General features: G+C 51.1%; 1 protein-coding gene across 1 annotated transcript in view; it reads left to right on the plus strand.

Moving 5' to 3' along the window:
• LOC147109011 (uncharacterized) overlaps nt 1–19,951 on the plus strand; it is a 552,618-nt gene that overhangs the window by 180,199 nt on the left and 352,468 nt on the right. Inside the window, exons 27-29 of the mRNA XM_086002569.1 lie at nt 2,354–3,802; nt 13,130–13,274; nt 16,918–17,136. Of these exons, the coding sequence (XP_085858695.1) occupies nt 2,354–3,802; nt 13,130–13,274; nt 16,918–17,136 (1,813 nt within the window). The remainder of the gene's footprint in view (nt 1–2,353; nt 3,803–13,129; nt 13,275–16,917; nt 17,137–19,951) is intronic.

The following is a 19,951-nucleotide window of genomic DNA, read 5'->3' on the forward strand; positions in this document are numbered from 1 at the left end:
AGTCTTTTATGAGTAATTGATAGCGCATCACTACCCTTCTACTATTTATATGCCTATAGAAGACTTTTGGATTACCTTTTATGTTGGCTGCCATTCTATTCTCATACCCTCTCTTTGCCCCTCTTATTTTCTTTTTCACTTCTCCTCTGACCTTTCTATATATAGCTTTATTCTCAGATGTATTTGCAACCTGACCTCTGTCATACACGCTCTTTTTCTGCTTCATCGTATTCTCTATCTGTTTCATCATCCAGGGAACCCTGACTTTAGTTGCCCGACCTTTCCCCCTAGTGGGAATGTACCTCAACTGTACCTGAACTATTTCTTCTTTAAAGGCAGCCCATTGTGCCATTACAGTTTTGCCTGCCAATCTTTGATTCCAGTTTACCCGGGCCAGATCCGTTCTCATTCCACTGAAATTGGCCTTCCCCCAGTTAAACGTTCTTACTCTAGATTGCTCCTTGTCCTTTTCCATAGCTAATCTAAACCTTATGATACTATGATCACTGTTCCCTAAATGTTCCCCTACTGACACTTGCTCCACCTGACCCACCTCATTCCCCAGAACCAGATCCAGCAATGCCTCCTCCCTCGTTGGGCTGGGAACGTACTGATCAAGAAAGTTCTCCTGAACACACTTCAGAAATTCTTCCCCTTCTCTGCCCTTAACACTATTACGATCCCAGTCTATATTAGGATAGTTGAAGTCCCCCATTATCACTGCTCTATAGTTCTTGCACCTCTCTGTAATTTCTCTGCAAATTTGCTCCTCCATATCTTTCCCACTATCTGGTGGTCTATAGAATACACCTAGTAGTGTAATGGCACCTCTATTGTTTCTTAACTCTAGCCGTATAGATTCTGTCCTTGACCCCTCCAGGACATCCTCCCTCTCCAGCACTGTAACATTCTCCTTAACCAATACTGCCACCCCACCTCCTATCTTTCCTTCCCTATCTTTCCTGAACACCTTATTACCAGGAATATTTAATACCCAGTCCTGCCCTTTTTTGAGCCAGGTCTCAGTTATTGCCACAACATCATATTCCCATGTGGCTATTTGTGCCTGCTGCTCACTGACCTTGTTTACTGCGCTTCGTGCGTTCACATACATTCACTGTAAACCCATCTTAGACCATCCTCTCTTTATCTCTTAGTTTGACCCCACCTAATACCTTACTATTCCTTACTTTAGTGCTCTCTGCCTCTCCCAATCCTTTGAGTACTTTACTTCCCCTTTCTAATGTTACATCCTGGGGCCCATCCCCCTGCCAAATTAGTTTGAACCCTCCCCAACAGCACTAGCAAACCTCCCCGCGAGGATATTGGTTCCGGCTCTGTTGAGGTGCAACCCGTCCGGCCTGTACAGGTCCCACCTCCCCCAGAACCGGTCCAAATACCCCAGGAATCTAAAGCCCTCCCTCCTGCACCATCTCTCCAGCCACGCATTCATCTGCGCTATCCTCCTATTTCTGTACTCACTAGCTCGTGGCACCGGGAGTAATCCAGCGATTACTACCTTTGAGGTCCTGCTTTTTAATCTCTTTCCTAGCTCCCTGAAATCTTCCTGCAGGACCTCATCCCTCTTTCTACCTATGTCGACATATTAAGTCTATGGACCTCCAAGTGGAGAAGCACCCGACAGAGGCCCAGACCTGCCCCCTAGGGGAGGAGGGACTTTGGACAGTGGGTCCCCCCACAAGCCAGAAAGAAAGACTTGCATTTCTATCGCGCTTTTCACGACCTCAGGATGTCCCAAAACGTTTTAAAACCAATGAAGTAGTTTTGAAGTTATGCAGGAGACGCGGCAGCCAATTTACACACAGCAAGATCCCACAAACAGCAATGTGATAATGAGCAGGTAATCTGTTTTTTAGTGATGTTGATTGAGGGATAAATATTGGCGCCAGAACATTGGGGAGAACTTATCTGCTCTTCTTCGAATAGTGCCGTGGGATCTTTTATGTCCACCTGAGTGAGCAGACGGGGCCTCGGTTTAACGTCTCATCCAAAAGACAGCACCTTCGACAGTGCAGCACTTCCTTAGTACAGCACCGAGAGTGTCAGCCTGAATTATGTGCTCAACTCTCTGGAGTGGGGGCTTGTACCCACGACCTTCTGACTCAGAGACAAGCGAGTGCTACTCACTGAGCCAATAAGGTCTTGTGGTGCACGTTCATTAAATCAATAGAAATGGGAGTTGGGGGTTTATCAACTCTGAAGTGAGATGGGATTGGTGCAAAAAGTCTTGCTTTCAACGTGGTGAGGAGGTGAGGATGTCTGGAGATGGAAGGAATGTCTCTTCTCTTTGTGATCCTGTAGATAATCCTGTATGGGTTTGTGTCCTTCACAGAGGCGCAGTGGAGAGCAGCATCACGCACTTGGAGAAGGTCCGGAGCCTGGCTGGGGACGTGGTAAAGGAGAAAATGGTGTTAGTTGAGCTGGGAGAGCTGGGGGACAAAGTGCCCGAAGACCTGAATGAAATGGACCGAGCCCTGCTGAGGAGGCAGCTGGGGTGCCTGGGGCGGGACTGGCTGCGCCTGGAGGGGAGCCTGCAGCGGAACCTGTGGGCCTTGACGGCAGAGGTGGAGGACTACCACCGCCACCTGACCCAACTGCAGGAACTGGCGAGCTGGGCCGAGAGCGAGAGCCAGGGGTCTGGGCAGCCGCAGGAGGGGAGTCCTCGCCCGGACCTGACCTCCGACCTGGAGGGCAGGCGGGCGGCTCTGTGCCGGTGCCAGAGGGAAGCGGAGCGCTCCGCACAAACCATGCGGGGCACCCAGGAGAAGGAGCAACTGGCGGAGGCACTGAGGCGGGCGCAGAGCACGCTGATGGCGATGCCGCGCACCATCCCGGAGAGCGGCGGGTCGGAGAACGTCCGACTCCTCGACGACGCCCTGACCCGGCTGAAGAAAACGGGCGGTCAGCTCGCAGCGGGCGCCGAGAAGACCGCCCTCTCGCCAGAGGACTTGTGTGCGCAGGTCGAAGATCACCGGGCCATGCACGCCGACATCGCCCACCAGCTACCCGCGATCGAGGTGCCCTCTGCCCAGGCGGGCAAGACAGACTCCCTCCTGACGGCGCTGTGGGACGCGGGGGCGGAGCTGGAGTCGGCACTGCCGGGATGCGAGACGATGGCGGCCAGGGAGGCGGAGCTGGGTCGATGGCTGGAGAAGGTGGAAGGTGCAGTCGGGTTGGGAGTCTTGCGGCGGGTCAGCGATTCCCACCTGGAAGACCAGCTGGCTCGGCTTCGGGAAATCCTGCACCAATTGCCAGGGCAGCAGGAACTCCTGGCGGCTGTGCTCCGGGAGGCTCGGGAGGTGTTCCCGGCTCTGACTAACTCCGAGCGCAGTTTCCTGAGCAGCCGGTTGAAGTTCCTGGAGAGAAAATTCTCCGCATCGACAGCCCTCGTGCGCAACCACGCCAGACAGGCGGAGGAGGAGCTGAGCGACCGGCGGGAGTTCGCCTCCCTGGCCGACGCCTTTCAGCGGGAAGCCGAGGAGATCCGGCAACTTCGGTCGGAGACGGTGGCGGGAGGAGAGCTAATGGTGCGAGTCGGTGGTCTTCAGGCGGGGTTTCAGAGGCTGTGGGAGTGGAGCGATGCCTCCTGTGGTGCGGGCCAGGGTCGGGAGCGCCTCGATGGCCTGCGCGCTCTGCTCGCCGAGATCGAAGGGTGGGCGCACGAGGAGCTGGAATGTTTGGCGGAGGCTCCTGAAGCAGTGGAGCAGCCGCGGAGGCTTGCAATCAGCGGGAAGGCCGAATTGGATGACTTCAATGAAGATCCCTGCCACCTGGAGGAAAGGTACGCAGATTGTCTACGGCTCCCTGTCGCCTCCAAATAGTAGGTGTCAGCCCCAGGTCAGTGGACAGCACTCTCGCCTCTGAGTCTGACGGTCAAGGGTTCGAGTCTCACTCCAGAGACTTGAACACATAATCCAGTCTGACACTCCCAGTGCAGTGCTGAGGGAGGCTGCACTGTCGGAGGTGGCGCCTTTCGGATGAGAAATTAAACTGAGGTCCTGTCTACCCCCTCAGGTGGACGTAAAAAATCCCATGGCACTATTCGAAGAAGAGCAGGGGAGCTCTCCCTGGTGTTCTGGCCAATATTGATCCCTCAACCAACATCTCTACCAAGTCTCCTCTGCTCTAAGGAGAACAACCCCAGCTTCTCCAGTCTATCCACATAACTGAAGTCCCTCATCCCTGGAACCATTCTGGTAAATCGCCGCTGCACCTTCTCTAAGCCCTTGACATCCTTCCTAAAGCGGTGCCCAGAATTGGACACAATACTCCAGCTGGGGCCTAATCAGTGTTTTATAAAGGTTCATCATAACTGTCTTGCTTTTGTACTCTCTGCCTCTGTTTATGAAGCCCAGGGTCCCGTATGCTTTTTTAACTGCTTTCTCAACCTGCCCTGCCACCTTCAACGATTTGTGCACATATACCCCCAGGTCTCTCTGTTCCTGCACCTCGTTTAAAATTGTACCATTTAGTTCATATTGCCTCCCCTCATTCTTCCTACCAAAATGTATCACTTTTCTGCATTAAATTCCTTCCTTTTCTTCCTTCCTCATATTAAACCATGTGACAAACCATGTGCTTTCCCCTCAAAAAAAAATGTACATATTCCCCTCTCAAATACAACAAAATGATGGTCCCACCTTTCCCAGCATTACATGAACCACATAACAAAAACTCCTGGCTTTTTTTCTTTTAAATCAATTACAAATAGTACAAATGAACTACAAATCCAGTTTAATAACAGGTTTGCAGAGTCTTCCTGATCTCCTTAAAGAAGTAGGCACCACCACTCTGTTTCCCCACTTGATATAGCCTTGCTCACGGGACAATTCAGTACGACGGTTATGGAATGGTTTCAATTCTGTGTCCAGACACTGGTCAGTCCATCCATTCAAGGTGTTTTCATACACTCTGGCCCCGATTTTCCCCCAGCCGTCGGGCAGGGTTTCAGGCGGGCGGGGGCCGAAAATCCTGAATTTGGGGGTCCCGACACCATCCCGCCCAAAACCCCGCCCCACGTAAGTTTCAGGGGCGGTGGGTACCCGCCCCGCACTGGGACCCGCCGAAACCAGGCGGGAAGGGATTAGTGCCAATTAACTGCCTGTTAACAGGTAGTTAACAGGCAGTTTTTAGCCTAATCCCTATTTTGAGGTGTTTCGTGTGGGTTTCCCGACGGCTCCAAACCACGCCAGGTAGAGCAGGCGGGCCGTCGGGTTGAAAGAGTTGGAGGGGTCACGATGTTGGCGCTCAGGTGAGTGATGGGTGCATGAGTGTAAAGGTAAGTGTGTTTGGTGTGTCTAAAGTGTGTAAAGAACTTTTACTTACCCGTAGTTACCTTTACAGCCTTTCTTCCTGTAGCCGTCGGGAGCCCATCACTCAGCCGGAACTGAAAGCTGAACGACTGCGATCTGTCAAAAGTGACAGCCTTCAGCTTTGAGTGCCGGTAAGAGTTCTAACTGAGTCTGTGCAGAATGACTCATGTCAGAACTCAGACTGTCAGTGTTTGACAGCTTCAAACAGCTGTAAAACACTGATATTTAATCTGTCAAAAACTCTTGACAGATGAAATTTCAGTCTGTGACGTCACCTGTTGCCGGGTGGCCCTTAATTAGCCTGCTGAGCCCGCTGGGCGGGCGCAACAAGGTCAATCAAGGGAAAATCGCGTGGATTGGCCGGACGTCGAAGTAGGCGGGTCAAAAACCCGAAAGGGGAAGTCCCGCCTTCTTCCCGACAAGTTCGGGAAAATCTACCCCTCTGAGTCTCATTTGCAATCTCAGTTGCATTCACGGGAAAGTCTTTGTCAACTACACCTAGTGTGAAAATCTCACCTTCACTCCCAACACAAGTCCTCATGTGGCAACCTGGACAAGGCATCTGTGATTGCGTTTTGCTTTGAAGTGCGATATTCAATTGTGTAGTCACATTGTGACAACAACACAGCCCAATGTTGCATTCTTGATGCGGCCATTACAGGGATGATAGATTTGGGCCCCAATACTGCTAGGAGCGGTTTGTGATCGGTTATCAGGGTAAATTTTCTGCCGATCAGGAACTGTTGAAATTTCTTGATTCCAAACACTATGGCGAGTGCTTCCTTTTCAATTTGCGCGTAGTTTCTTTCGCTCTTTGTGAGGGTTTGAGATGCGAACGCGATTGGTTTCTCTTGGCTGTCATCCATTACGTGGCTTATGACAGCTCCCACACCGTAGCTGGAAGCATCACACGATGACTTAAGCTCACGCTCTATGTCGTAGTGCACAAGTAGAGCATCGCTAGAGAGACTTCCTTACAAGCGTCGTAAGCTTCCTGTTGCGCTTTTGTCCATTTCCACTGGACATCCTTCTTGAGCTCGTGGAATGGAGCTAACATGGTCGCTAACTCAGGTAAGAAACGTGCGTAGTACTGGACCATTCCAAGGGAAGATCTTAACTCAGACACGTTCTGTGGCTTTGGATCATTGATGACAGCATCAACCTTTTCCTTCACTGGTTGGAATCCATTCGCATCAACTTTCAGACCAAGGTTCACAACCTCGGGCTGCACAAAAGCACATTCGCTCCTTTTCAATTTGACATTGTGGGCATTCAACTTTTGAAGCACTAAGTCTGACACTTCTAGATTTTCTTCCTCACTGCTTGCTGCGATCAGCACATCATCTTGATTGCATAGCAATTTGGAATTCCTTGCAAAATCTTATCGATCGCAGCCTGGAAGATTTTGGGGGAGGACGTGGCATAGTGGTTAGCACTGTTGTCTCACAGCGCCAGGGACCCGGGTTCGAATCCGGCCTCGGGTGACTGTCTGTGTGGAGTTTGCACATTCTCCCCGTGTTTGCGTGGGTTTCCTCCGGGTGCTCCGGTTTCCTCCCACAGTCCAAAAGATGTGCGGGTTAGGTTGATTGGCTATGATAAATTGACCTTTAGTGTTAGGGGGATTAAATGCGTGGGGTTACGGGGATAGGGTGGGATATGTGTTGGTGTAGGGGTTACAGGGATCGGGTGGGATATGTGTCGGTGCAGGCTCGATGGGCCGAAATGGCCTCCATCTGCACTGTGGGGTTTCTGTGATTCTGTGACGTTACACCATATGGCAGCTCGGTGTATGAGTACAGTCCCTTGTGAGTGTTGATGGTGAGATACCGTTGACTCTCTTTGTCAACATTCAGCTGAGCGTAAGCGTGCGACAGGTCAAGCTTGGAGAAAACCTTTGACCCAGAGAGTGCTGCATACAAATCTTGTGATGTAGGTAATGGGTACTGCTCATCGTCAACTGCTTGGTTGATAGTAACTTCGTAGTCACCGCACAAGCGGACAGTTTTGTCTGCTTTGGGCTCTACTACAATCGGGATAACCCATTCACTTTTGTCAGATTTTACTAGCACTCCGTTCTCTCCGAGCTTCGCTAGCTCTTCCTCCACATAGGGGACCAGCCTTGCCTTACAACAGACAGGCTTCGCGTTGGACTTGATGCGGATATGTGCGTCACACCCAGTGATGTCCTCATAACTGTCTGAGAACATGCTTTTATACTTGTTCAGCATTGTGTCGCGTCGCTTCTTTGAAGCATCTACACTGAAGATGTTTTTCCGCTCTAGTTTCAACTTTCTCAACCAGTCTTTGCCCATGAGGGTTGGCCTGTTGTTGCAGCTCGCTACAATAATAGGCAGCTTTACTGACTGGCCATTGTGTTGAACTGTATATTCCATTTGTCCACATGTCTCTAGGATTTCTCCAGAGTAGGTTTTTAACTCTACGATACTCTTTGTAAGTGGCATTTGCTTAAACTTACTCTCATATGTGTCCTTACTTATGATAGAGTAGTCCGCCGCTGTGTCGATACATATATCAATATATTGCTCGTTGATAAAAAGTTTTGTACGGAAGTCTTTCTCATGACTGCTAGCATTGCCGCTAGTGGCACAGATACTGTAGATGCCTAGAAACATAGAAACATAGAAGATAGGAGCAGGAGTAGGCCATTCGGCCCTTCGAGCCTGCTCCGCCATTCAATGTGATCATGGCTGACCATCCAAACTCAGTACCCTGTCCCCACCTTTTCCCCATATCCCTTGATCCCTTCAGCCTCAAGAAACATATCCAACTCTTTCTTGAATATATTTAATGAACTGGCCTCCACCGCCCTCTGTGGCAGAGAATTCCACAGGTTCACCACTCTCTGGGTGAAGAAATTCCTCCTCATTTCAGTCCTAAATGGCTTCCCCCTTATCCTTAGACTATGACCCCTGGTTCTGGACTCCCCGGCCATCAGAAACATCCTTCCTGCATCTAGTCTGTCCAGACCTGACAGAATTTTATAGGTTTCGATGAGATCCCCTCTCAATCTTCTAAACTCCAGTGAGTATAAGCCCAATCGACACAATCTCTCCTCATACGTCATTCCTGCCATCCCAGGTATCAGCCTGGTGAATCTTCGCTGCACTCCCTCCATGGCAAGAACGTCCTTCCTCAGGTATGGTGACCAAAACTGCACACAATACTCAAGGTGCGGTCTCACCAAGGCCCTGTACAACTGTAGCAAGACATCCTTGCTCCTGTACTCGAACCCTCTTGCTACGAAGGCCAACATACCATTTGCCTTCTTAACCGCCTGCTGCACCTGCATGCTTACCTTCAGCGACTGGTGCACAAGGACACCCAGGTCTCTTTGCACTTCCCCTTCTCCCAATCTATTGCCATTCAAATAATAATCTGCCTTCCTGTTTTTGCCACCAAAGTGGATAACCTCACATTTATCCACATTATAGTGCATTTGCCATGTTTCTGCCCAATCACCCAACCTGTCCAAATCGTACTGGAGTTTCCCGACATCCTCCTCGCAGCTTACCCTCCCGCCCAGCTTTGTGCCGTCTGCAAATTTTGAGATATTACATCCAATTCCCTCATCCAGATCATTAATATATATTGTGAACAGCTGGGGTCCTAGGACCGATCCTTGCGGTACCCCACTAGTCACTGCCTGCCACTCGGAAAACGACCCGTTTATTCCAACTCTTTGTTTTATGTCCGCCAACCAGTTCTCTATCCAAGTCAATACCTTGCCCCCAATCCCATGTGCATTAATTTTGCACGCTAATCTCTTGTGTGGGACCTTATCGAAAGCCTTCTGAAAGTCCAAATACACCACATCCACTGGTTCTCCGTTATCTATTTTACCAGTTACATCCTCAAAAAATTCCAGTAGATTAGTCGAGCATGATTTACCTTTTGTAAATCCATGTTGACTGTCCGATCCTGTCACTGCTTTCCAAGTGCTCTGCTATTACATCTTTTATAATAGACTCTAGCATTTTCTTCACTACGGATGTCAGGCTTACCGGTCTATAATTCCCCGCTTTTTCTCTACCACCTTTTTTGAATAGTGGGGTAACATTAGCTACCCTCCAATCCATGGGTACCGTTCCAGAGTCTATCGAGTTCTGGAAGATGACCAGCAATGCATCTACTATCTCTAGGGCCACTTCCTTAAGTACCCTGGGATGTAGACCATCAGGCCCTGGGGATTTATCGGCCTTCAGTCCCATTAATTTTCCTAACACCATTTTCCTACAAATACTGATTTCTTTCAGTTCCTCGCTTTCATCAGACCCTATGTTCCCCGGCATCTCTGGGAGGTTATTTGTGTCCTCCTTTGTGAAGACAGAACCAAAGTATGCATTTAGTTGGTCTGCCATTTCCTTGTTTCACATTATAAATTTCCCCGATTCTGACTGCAAGGGACCTACGCTTGACTTCACTAATCTTTTTCTCTTCACATATCTATAAAAGCTTTTACAGTCAGTTTTTATGTTCCCTGATAGCTTACTCTCATATTCTATTTTCCCTTTCTTAATTAATCCCTTTGTCCTCCTTTGTTGACTCCTAAACTGCTCCCAATCCTCAGGATTATTGCTTTTTCTAGCCAATTTATATGTCGTCTCCTTGGATCTTATGCTATCCCTAATTTCCCTTGTTAGCCACGGTTGAGTCACCTTTTTTGTTTTATTTTTGCGCCAAACTGGGATGAACAAATTCTGTAGCTCATCCATTCGGTCTTTGAATGTTTGCCATTGCCTATCCACCGTCAACCCTTTGAGCGCCATTCCCCACTCAATCCTGCCCAACTCGCTCCTCAGACCATCGTAGTTTCCTTTATTTAAATTGAGGACCCTTGTCTCTGAGTCAACTACTTCATTCTCCATCTTAATGAAGAATTCGATCATATTATGATCGCTCCGACCCAAGGGGCCTCGTACAACAAGATTGCTAATTAATCCTTTCTCGTTGCATAATACCCAGTCTAAGATGGCCTGATCTCTGGTTGGTTCCTCGACATATTGGTCCAGGAAACCATCCCGTAAACACTCCAGGAATTCCTCCTCCACAGTATTGTTACTAATTTGGTTGGCCCAATCTATATGTAGGTTAAAGTCACCCATGATGACTGCTGTGCCCTTATTGCACGCTTCTTTAATTTCCCTTTTTATGCCATCCCCAACCTCCACCTTACTGTTTGGAGGTCTATATACCACTCCCACTAATGTTTTTTTCCCCTTAGTATTTCTCAATTCTACCCATACAGATTCCACATCATCAGAGCTAATATCCTTCATTACAAATGTATTAATCCCTTCTTTAACCAGGAATGCTACCCCACCTCCCTTTCCTTTTTGCCTATCTTTCCTGAATATCGAATACCCCTGGATGTTGAGTTCCCAGTCTTGGCCATCCTTGAGCCACGTTTCTGTAATCCCAACCAAATTGTATTCGTTTACCTCTATTTGCGCAGTCAATTCATCCACCTTATTACAAATGCTCCTCGCATTAAGACACAAAGCCTAGTTCTTCATCAGGTGTGTTCACTTCAATATTGTGAACTCCTCCCTTTTGTTGTTGCTGCTTTGCATTGCCATTAGAATGGTTCTTACTTCCTGCTTTCGATCTCGCTATGTAAGCTGTTGAAATATGACCTTGCTTCTGGCAGTGAAAACACTTTGCATTTCTGTATTGGCAGGACTGTGGTGAGTGATTTCCATTGCAGTGATAACAATTCACTGAACTGCTCTCACCGACATGCTTTTGACTCGGTCTCACAACTTTAGGTTTGGCGGTAGCTTTGTGACTGTAGACCTCAGCTGCACTAGTCACGTGAGTTGGACGGAGCTCCCTAGCATTCTTAGACACCATCTCCATAGATAGGGCGATTTTGCATGCTATGTGAAACGTTAGGTTCGGAGTGTTCAGTAACTTGGACTGTGTGCGCTCATCCACCAGTCCACACACAAACTTATCTCACAACGCACGATCCAACAAAGTGCCGAAGGTACAATTCAAAGACAGGTTTTTAAGAGCTACAGTGTACTCACTGATGGTTTCACTTTGTTTTTGGTTTGTGGTATCAAACTTATAGCTCTCTGCTATTTCTAACGGCTTTGGGTCGAAATGGTCCTCGAGTTTCTCAACAATGTCTTCAAACGACACATCCTTCACTTTCCCTGGCGCGAGTAAATTTGTGAACGTTCTGTAGACCTGATCTCCTTTAGAAGAATTGCTTTTTTACATTCGCAAATTACTTTATTTTGAGCTTGAACGTTCTCATCTGCACCTGCGGTCTTAATAATGTTTCTGGCCTTAAAAAACATCTCCAATGTAAGAACTGAATGGTTCACAAGCTCGGTCATACATGCCGAGGCTTCCGATGAATCCCGTAGGCGGGGCCTTGACTGTCCCAATCCCGTCGAACAGTGACTCAGCATGCTCCCTGTGTACCTGTGAGAATCACCGCCGCTGTTGCTGGGTGTACACACACACACGAAGGCCAAGCACAGAGGATTCTGGATCAGCATTAACAGTAAAACAGCGCAAAAAATTCAATTTAGGTGTCACAAATCCACCTTAAACTTTTCCACTCGAAGGTTGAACACTGTGTCCTTCCATGATCCCTAAAAATAGTTTGGGGATCCAATTCACTTCGTCAAAATGTAATATATGTGGGTAGAAGAGATGAAGGACAGAGATAGGATGAGCTGCTGGTCCATGTGCATGGCCAGAGCAAACTGAGCATGCTCATACTAAACCATGTGATAATACATTACACTTCCTTCCTTCCTTCCTTCCTTCCTTCCTTTCTTTCTTTCTAGAAAACTCGGCTGCCCGTGTCCTAACTCACACCCAGTCCCGTTCACCCATCACCCCCTGTGCTAACTGCCCCGTGTCCTAACTCGCACCCAGTCCCGTTCACCCATCACCCCCTGTGCTCACTGCCCCGTGTCCTAACTCGCACCCAGTCCCGTTCACCCATCACCCCCTGTGCTCACTGACCCGTGTCCTAACTCGCACCCAGTCCCGTTCACCCATCACCCCCTGTGCTCACTGCCCCGTGTCCTAACTCGCACCCAGTCCCGTTCACCCATCACCCCCTGTGCTCACTGACCCGTGTCCTAACTCACACCCAGTCCCGTTCACCCATTACCCCCTGTGCTCACTGCCCCGTGTCCTAACTCACACCCAGTCCCCTTCACCCATCACCCCCTGTGCTCACTGCCCCGTGTCCTAACTCACACCCAGTCCCGTTCACCCATCACCCCCTGTGCTCACTGACCCATGTCCTAACTCACACCCAGTCCCGTTCACCCATCACCCCCTGTGCTCACTGACCCGTGTCCTAACTCGCACCCAGTCCCGTTCACCCATCACCCCCTGTGCTCACTACCCCGTGTCCTAACTCACACCAAGTCCCGTTCACCCATCACCCCCTGTGCTCACTGCCCCGTGTCCTAACTCACACCCGGTCCCGTTCACCCATCACCCCCTGTGCTCACTGCCCCGTGTCCTAACTCACACCGAGCCCCGTTCACCCATCACCCCCTGTGCTCGTTGACCTACGTTGGCTCCCGGTCCGACAACGCCTCGATTTTAAAATTCTCATCCTTGTTTGATAATCGCTCCTGTGAAGCGCCTTGGGATGTTTTACTACGTTAAAGGGGCTATATAAATGCAAGATGTTGTTGGCGGAGGTGCTGAATGAAGACTCTCAGTAAGTCCCTCTCCTCTTGTAATTTGTCATCTGTTGATTTAATAAAACGAGTAAAGTATTTCCGCTCCTTGGGCAGGTACCTGGAGAAACAGAGAGAATATGTGACAGACTGCCGGCAACTCTCAGACCTCCTCGACACTCTGGAGACGGCCCTCAGACAATCCGCAGCACAGATCCCCACTTCCTATAAAGCAGCAATTGAGCAAGTGGAGAGGCAAGCGGTAAAGAGAATATTACATTAATCTACGTCACACACTGGCCTAGAGCGTCAGCTGGATCTATGTCTGTCTATGTCTGCGTCTGTTTCTGCACCTGTGTTTCAATCTGTGCCTGCATCTGAATCTGTGTCTGCGTCTGTCTGTGTCTGCACCTGTGTTTCAATCTGTGTCTGCATCTGAATCTGTGTCTGCACCTGTGTTTCAATCTGTGTCTGCATCTGAATCTGTGTCTGCGCCTGTTTGTGTCTGCGCCTGTGTTTCAAGCTGTGTCTGCATCTGAATCTGTGTCTGCGCCTGTCTGTGTCTGCGCCTGTGTTTCAATCTGTGTCTGCGCCTGTCTGTGTCTGCGCCTGTGTTTCAATCTGTGTCTGAATCTGTGTCTGTGTCTCCAATTATTACATTTAACCAGGCCTATGTAACCTGAGCTTTTCCCGTGTCCATTCGTGTGCGCACTTTGACTGCCACTCCGGACCCAAGCCACTCCACTTTCCCCCCCTATTTTCCTTTTCCCTCTATCCCTCCCTGACCGCTCTCTCCTGTCATCATGCCTCCTTTCATTTCTCCTCTCCCGATACTCAGCCCTCCCAAATCCCTATCTCATTCCTTCATTACTCTTCGACCTTCCACCTCTCCTGCCGCCATCCCAGGCTTCACTCCCTCTTGGATAAGCCCACAGCTTCCCTCTGTGCCTCTCTTGGCATCCTCCGAAGGGCCCATCGAGGCACTTGTCGCTGCCTCCTTACGAGCAGCAATTCCAACTGCCCCATCCTACTCTCTCGCCGACCTTCCTGCCCAGCGCACCCACTGGGGGCAAATCTTGTCAATCTCCTCCCCATCCAACTCCTCACCCCCAGCGCTGACCCTGTGGACGCTGGCAGTGGGGCAGCCATCACCGACCCTCCACATCTCCCTCATGAAAAAGAAATTAGGAGAGCGAAGAGAGGGCATGAGAAAACACTGGCGGGCAAAATAAAGGAAAATCCCAAGGTGTTTTATAAGTATATTAAGGGCAAGAGGATAACCAGGTAAAGAGTAGGGCCCATTAGGGCAGTCTGTGTGTAGAGCCGGAAGATGTAGGTGAGGTTTTAAATGAATATTTTGCATCTGTGTTCACTATGGAGAAGGACGATGTAGGCATAGAAATCAGGCAGGGGGATTGTGATATACTTGAACAAATTAGTATTGCGAGGGAGGAGGTACTAGCGGTTTTAGCAGGCTTAAAAGTGGATAAATCCCCAGGCCCTGACGAGATGTATCCCAGGCTGCTGTGTGAGGCAAGGGAGGAGATTGCAGGGGCTCTGACACAAATTTTCAGGACCTCTCTGCCACAGGGGAGATGCCAGAGGACTGGAGAACAGCTAATGTAGTACCATTGTTCAAGAAGGGTAGTAGGGATAAACCAGGGAATTACAGGCCAGTGAGCCTAACATCAGTGGTAGGGAAATTATTGGGAAAAATTCTGAGGGACGGAATTAGTCTCCACTTGGAGAGGCAGGGATAGTCAGCATGGCTTTGTCAGGGGGAGATCATGTCTGACCAATTTGATTGAATTTTTCGAGGGAGTGACTAGGTGTGTGGATGAGGGTAGTGCAGTTGATGTAGTCTACGTGGACTTCAGTAAGGTTTTTGACAAAGTCCCACATGGGAGACTGGTCAAGAAGGTAAGAGCCCATGGGATCCAGGGCAATTTGGCACATTGGATCCAAAATTGGCTTAGTGGCAGGAGGCAGAGGGTGATGGTCGAAGGTTGTTTTTGTGACTGGAAGCCTGTGTCCAGTGGTGTACCGCAGGGATCGGTGCTGGGTCCTTTGCTGTTTGTAGTGTACATTAATGATTTAGATATGAATGTAGGAGGTACGATCAGTAAGTTCGCAGATGACACAAAAATTGGTGGAGGGAAGCCTCAGGCTATAGGACGATATAGACGGGATGGTTAGATGGGCAGAACAGTGGCAAATGGAATTTAACCCTGAAAAGTGTGAGGTGATCCATTTTGGGAGGACTAACAAGGCAAGGGAATACACAATGAATGGTAAGACCCTAGGAAAGACAGAGGATCAGAGGGTCCTTGGTGTGCATGTACATAGATCCTTGAAGGCAGCAGGACAGGTAGATAAGGTGGTTAAAAAGGCATATGAGATACTTGCCTTCATTAGCCGAGACATAGAATATAAGAGCAGGGAGGTTATGATGGAGCTGTACAAAACGCTAGTTAGGCCACAGCTGGAATACTGTGTGCAGTTCTGGTCGCCACACTATAGGGAGGATGTGATTGCTTTGGAGAGGGTGCAGAGGAGATTCACCAGGATGTTACCTGGGCTGGAGCGCTTCAGCTATGAAGAGAGACTGGACAGGCTGGGGTTGTTTTCCTTAGAGCAGAGAAGGCTGAGGGGGGACCTGATTGAGGTGTACAAAATTATGAGGGGCATAGATAGGGTAGATAGAAAGGAACTTTTCCCCTTAGTAGAGGGGTCAATAACCAGGGGGCATAGTTTCAAGGTAAGGGGCAGGAGGTTTAGAGGGGATTTGAGGAAAAACTTTTTCACCCAGAGGGTGGTTGGAATCTGGAACTCACTGCCTGAAAGGGTGGTAGAGGCAGGAACCCTCACAACATTCAAGAAGCATTTAGATGAGCACTTGAAACGCCATAGCATACAAGGCTATGGCCCAAGTGCTGGAAAATGGGATTAGAATAGGCAGGGCTTGATGGCTGGCGCGGACACGATGGGCCGAAGGGCCTCTTTCTGTGCTGTATAACTCTATGGCCTAGAAATTCAGTTGGCGCCGCGCCAGGGCTTTAGCGCCGGAAAGTTAGCGCCGGCGCTAAGTCCCCCTGCGCGCGCCAAAAATTCAGTAGCACGCGCCCAAACGGCTGCCGGCGCTACTGAAGGGTGTTTGCGCCTGAAAATGGGCGCTACCTGCCGCTTTGCGGCGCTATTCCGGCGCTGCGGCGCCCGATGCGGTGCGGCAGGCTCGGGAAGTGCAGGCCTCCTCCTTCAGTTAAGGAGGAGCTGCCTGCACCCGCCCGCTGGCCGGTAAACTCATCAGAAAAATGAGCCCGGCACCTCGGGGAAGTGCCGGGCTCGCAGCCCGGAAGCATCTGTTCCGCGGGGGGGGGGTGGAGGAGTCCGGGGAGGGAGGTGCGGGCAGGCGGCCGGCGGGAAAGCGGCCGGCCGCCGCGCGACCTTAAGGCGCAGGCGCTAACTGATGTAAGACTCTGTTGCCAGAGTCTTAGTTGCGGCTGCCACGGGCGAGGCGGCCGCAACTGAATTTCGGCGCTGGGGCCCGTCGGCATGGCAACCGGGACGCTGCGCACACCGATGACGTCATCGGTGCCGGCGCAGCGCAACCGGTCTACCGCCGATTCTAGGGCCCCAGGGAATTTCTAAACTGGCCATAACTCCGGCGCTAGGCCCTCTAGCGCCTCAAATGCGGCGCTAAGGCTACTCAATTTCTAGGCCTATGACTCTAATGTCCATTCATTTGTGAACAAGGCCCTTGCCACCCATGAGCTTATCGTGGATACTGCATCGATAATAAAAAGGAAAGAATCTGAGGGAGGAGCTATTCATGGGGGGTAAACATTTGTACAGAAAGGAAAGTTGTTTCTTAGTGTTGAAGTTTCTGTTTATTCCATTAACCGAAGGCGCTGGGAGGTGAAATCGATTCCATTGAGAGGAGGATGACGGAGCTGCGGGACAGAGCGGTGGATTTGGAGAGGTCAGGTGGAGCAGGGGGTGGGGCGTTGGCCAGCCGAGCTGTGACTAGACTCTGGGACCACTGGCTCTGCCTCCAAGACTCTGCGAGAGAGCAGCAATTACACTGCAGGGACCTGAGGGAGGAGTGGAAGACCATCAGTGAACAGGTACCAACCGCGGCAACGGGGGGAACAGGTGCCAACCGCGGCAACAGGGGGGAACGGGTACCAACCGCGGCAACGGGGGGAACAGGTACCAACCGCGGCAACAGGGGGGGAACAGATACCAACCGCGGCAACGGGGGGGAACAGGTACCAACCGCGGCAACAGGGGGGAACAGATACCAACCGCGGCAACAGGGGGGAACAGGTACCAACCGCGGCAACGGGGGGAACAGGTACCAACCGCGGCAACGGGGGATCAGGTACCAACCGCGGCAACGGGGGGAACAGGTACCAACCGCGGCAACAGGGGGGAACAGATACCAACCGCGGCAACGGGGGAATAGATACCAACCGCGGCAACGGGGGAACAGGTACCAACCGCGGCAAAAGGGGGGAACAGGTACCAACCGTGCCAACAGTGGTGGGAACAAATACCAACCGCGGCAACGGGGGAACAGATACCAACCGCAGCAACGGGGGAACAGGTACCAACCGCGGCAACAGGGAGGGAACAGGTACCAACCGCGGCAACAGGGGGGGGAACAGGTACCAACCGCGGCAACGGGGGGAACAGGTACCAACCGCGGTAACGGGGGAACAGGTACCAACCGCGGCAACAGGGGGGAACAGATACCAACCGTGCCAACAAGGGGGAACAGGTACCATCCACGGCAACGGGGGGAAACAGGTACCAACCGTGCCAACAGGGGGGAACAGGTACCAACCGCGGCAACGGGGGGGAACAGGTAACAACCGCGGCAACGGGGGGAACAGGTACCAACCGCGGCAACAGGAGGGGAACAGGTACCAACCGCGGCAACAGGGGGGAACAGGTACCAACCGCGGCAACAGGGGGGAACAGATACCAACCGTGCCAACAGGGGGGAACAGGTACCAACCGCGGCAACAGGGGGCAACAGGTACCAACCGCGGCAACAGGGGGGGGAACAGGTACCAACCGCCGCAACAGGGGGGAACAGATACCAACCGTGCCAACGGGGGAACAGGTACCAACCGCGGCAACAGGGGGGAACAGGTACCAACCGTGGCAACGGGGGGAACAGGTACCAACCGCGGCAACAGGGGGGGGAACAGGTACCAACCGCGGCAACAGGGGGGAACAGATACCAACCGCGCCAACGGGGGGGAACAGATACCAACCGCGCCAACGGGGGGGGAGCAGATACCAACCGAGGCGACAGTGGGGGGAACAGGTACCAACCGCGCCAAGAGAGGGTGGGAACAGATACCAACCACGCCAACAGGGGGGAGGCCAGTGAACAGGTAGAAACCGCGCCAACACAGGCCAGTGAACAGGTACAAACCACACCAACACAGGCCAGTGAACAGGCACAAACCACACCAACACAGGCCAGTGAACAGGTACAAACCGCACCAACACAGGCCAGTGAACAGGTACAAACTACACCAACACAGGCCAGTGAACAGGTACAAACCACACCAACACAGGCCAGTGAACAGGTAAAAACCACACCAACACAGGCCAGTGAACAGGTACCAACCACACCAACACAGGCCAGTGAACAGGTAGAAACCGCGCCAACACAGGCCAGTGAGCAGGTACCAACCACACCAACACAGGCCAGTGAACAGGTACAAACCACACCAACACTGGCCAGTGAACAGGTACAAACCACACCAGCACAGGCCAGTGAACAGGTACAAACCACACCAACACAGGCTAGTGAACAGTTACAAACCACACCAACACAGGCCAGTGAAGAGTTACAAACCACACCAACACAGGCCAGTGAACAGATACAATCCGCGCCAACACAGGCCAGTGAACAGGTACAAACCACACCAACACAGGCCAGTGAACAGGTACAAACCACACCAACACAGGCCTGTGAACAGGTACAAACCACACCAACAGAGGCCAGTGAACAGGTACAAACCACACCAACACAGGCCAGTGAACATGTACAAACCGCGCCAACACAGGCTAGTGAACGGGTACAAACCACACCAACACAGGCCAGTGAACAGGTACAAACCGCGCCAACACAGGCCAGTGAACAGGTACAAACCACACCAACACAGGCCAGTGAACAGATACAAACCACACCAACACAGGCCAGTGAACAGGTACAAACCGCGCCAACACAGGCCAGTGAACAGGTACAAGCCACACCAACACAGGCCAGTGAACTGGTACAAACCACACCAACACAGGCCAGTGAACAGGTAGAAACCACACCAACACAGGCCAGTGAACAGGCACAAACCACACCAACACAGGCTAGTGAACAGGTACAAACCACACCAACACAGGCCAGTGAACAGGTACAAACCACACCAACACAGGCCAGGGAACAGGTACAAACCACACCAACACAGGCCAGGGAACAGGTACAAACCACACCAACACAGGCCAGTGAACAGGTACAATCCACACCAACACAGGCCAGTGAACAGGTACAAACCACACCAACACAGGCCAGTGAACAGGTCCAAACCGCACCAACATAGGCCAGTGAACAGGTACAAACCACACCAACACAGGCCAGTGAACAGGTACAAACCACACCAACACAGGCCAGTGAACAGGTACAAACCACACCAACACAGGCCAGTGAACAGGTACAAACCACACCAACACAGGCCAGTGAACAGGTCCAAACCGCACCAACATAGGCCAGTGAACAGGTACAAACCACACCAACACAGGCCAGTGAACAGGTACAAACCACACCAACACAGGCCAGTGAACAGGTACAAACCACACCAACACAGGCCAGTGAACAGGTACAAACCACGCCAACACAGGCCAGTGAACATGTACAAACCGCGCCAA

This window comes from Somniosus microcephalus, chromosome 12 (genome assembly GCF_052327205.1).
Source record: "Somniosus microcephalus isolate GS21.2 chromosome 12, FLI_Smic_1.0, whole genome shotgun sequence".
NCBI classification, from domain to species: Eukaryota; Metazoa; Chordata; class Chondrichthyes; order Squaliformes; family Somniosidae; genus Somniosus; species Somniosus microcephalus.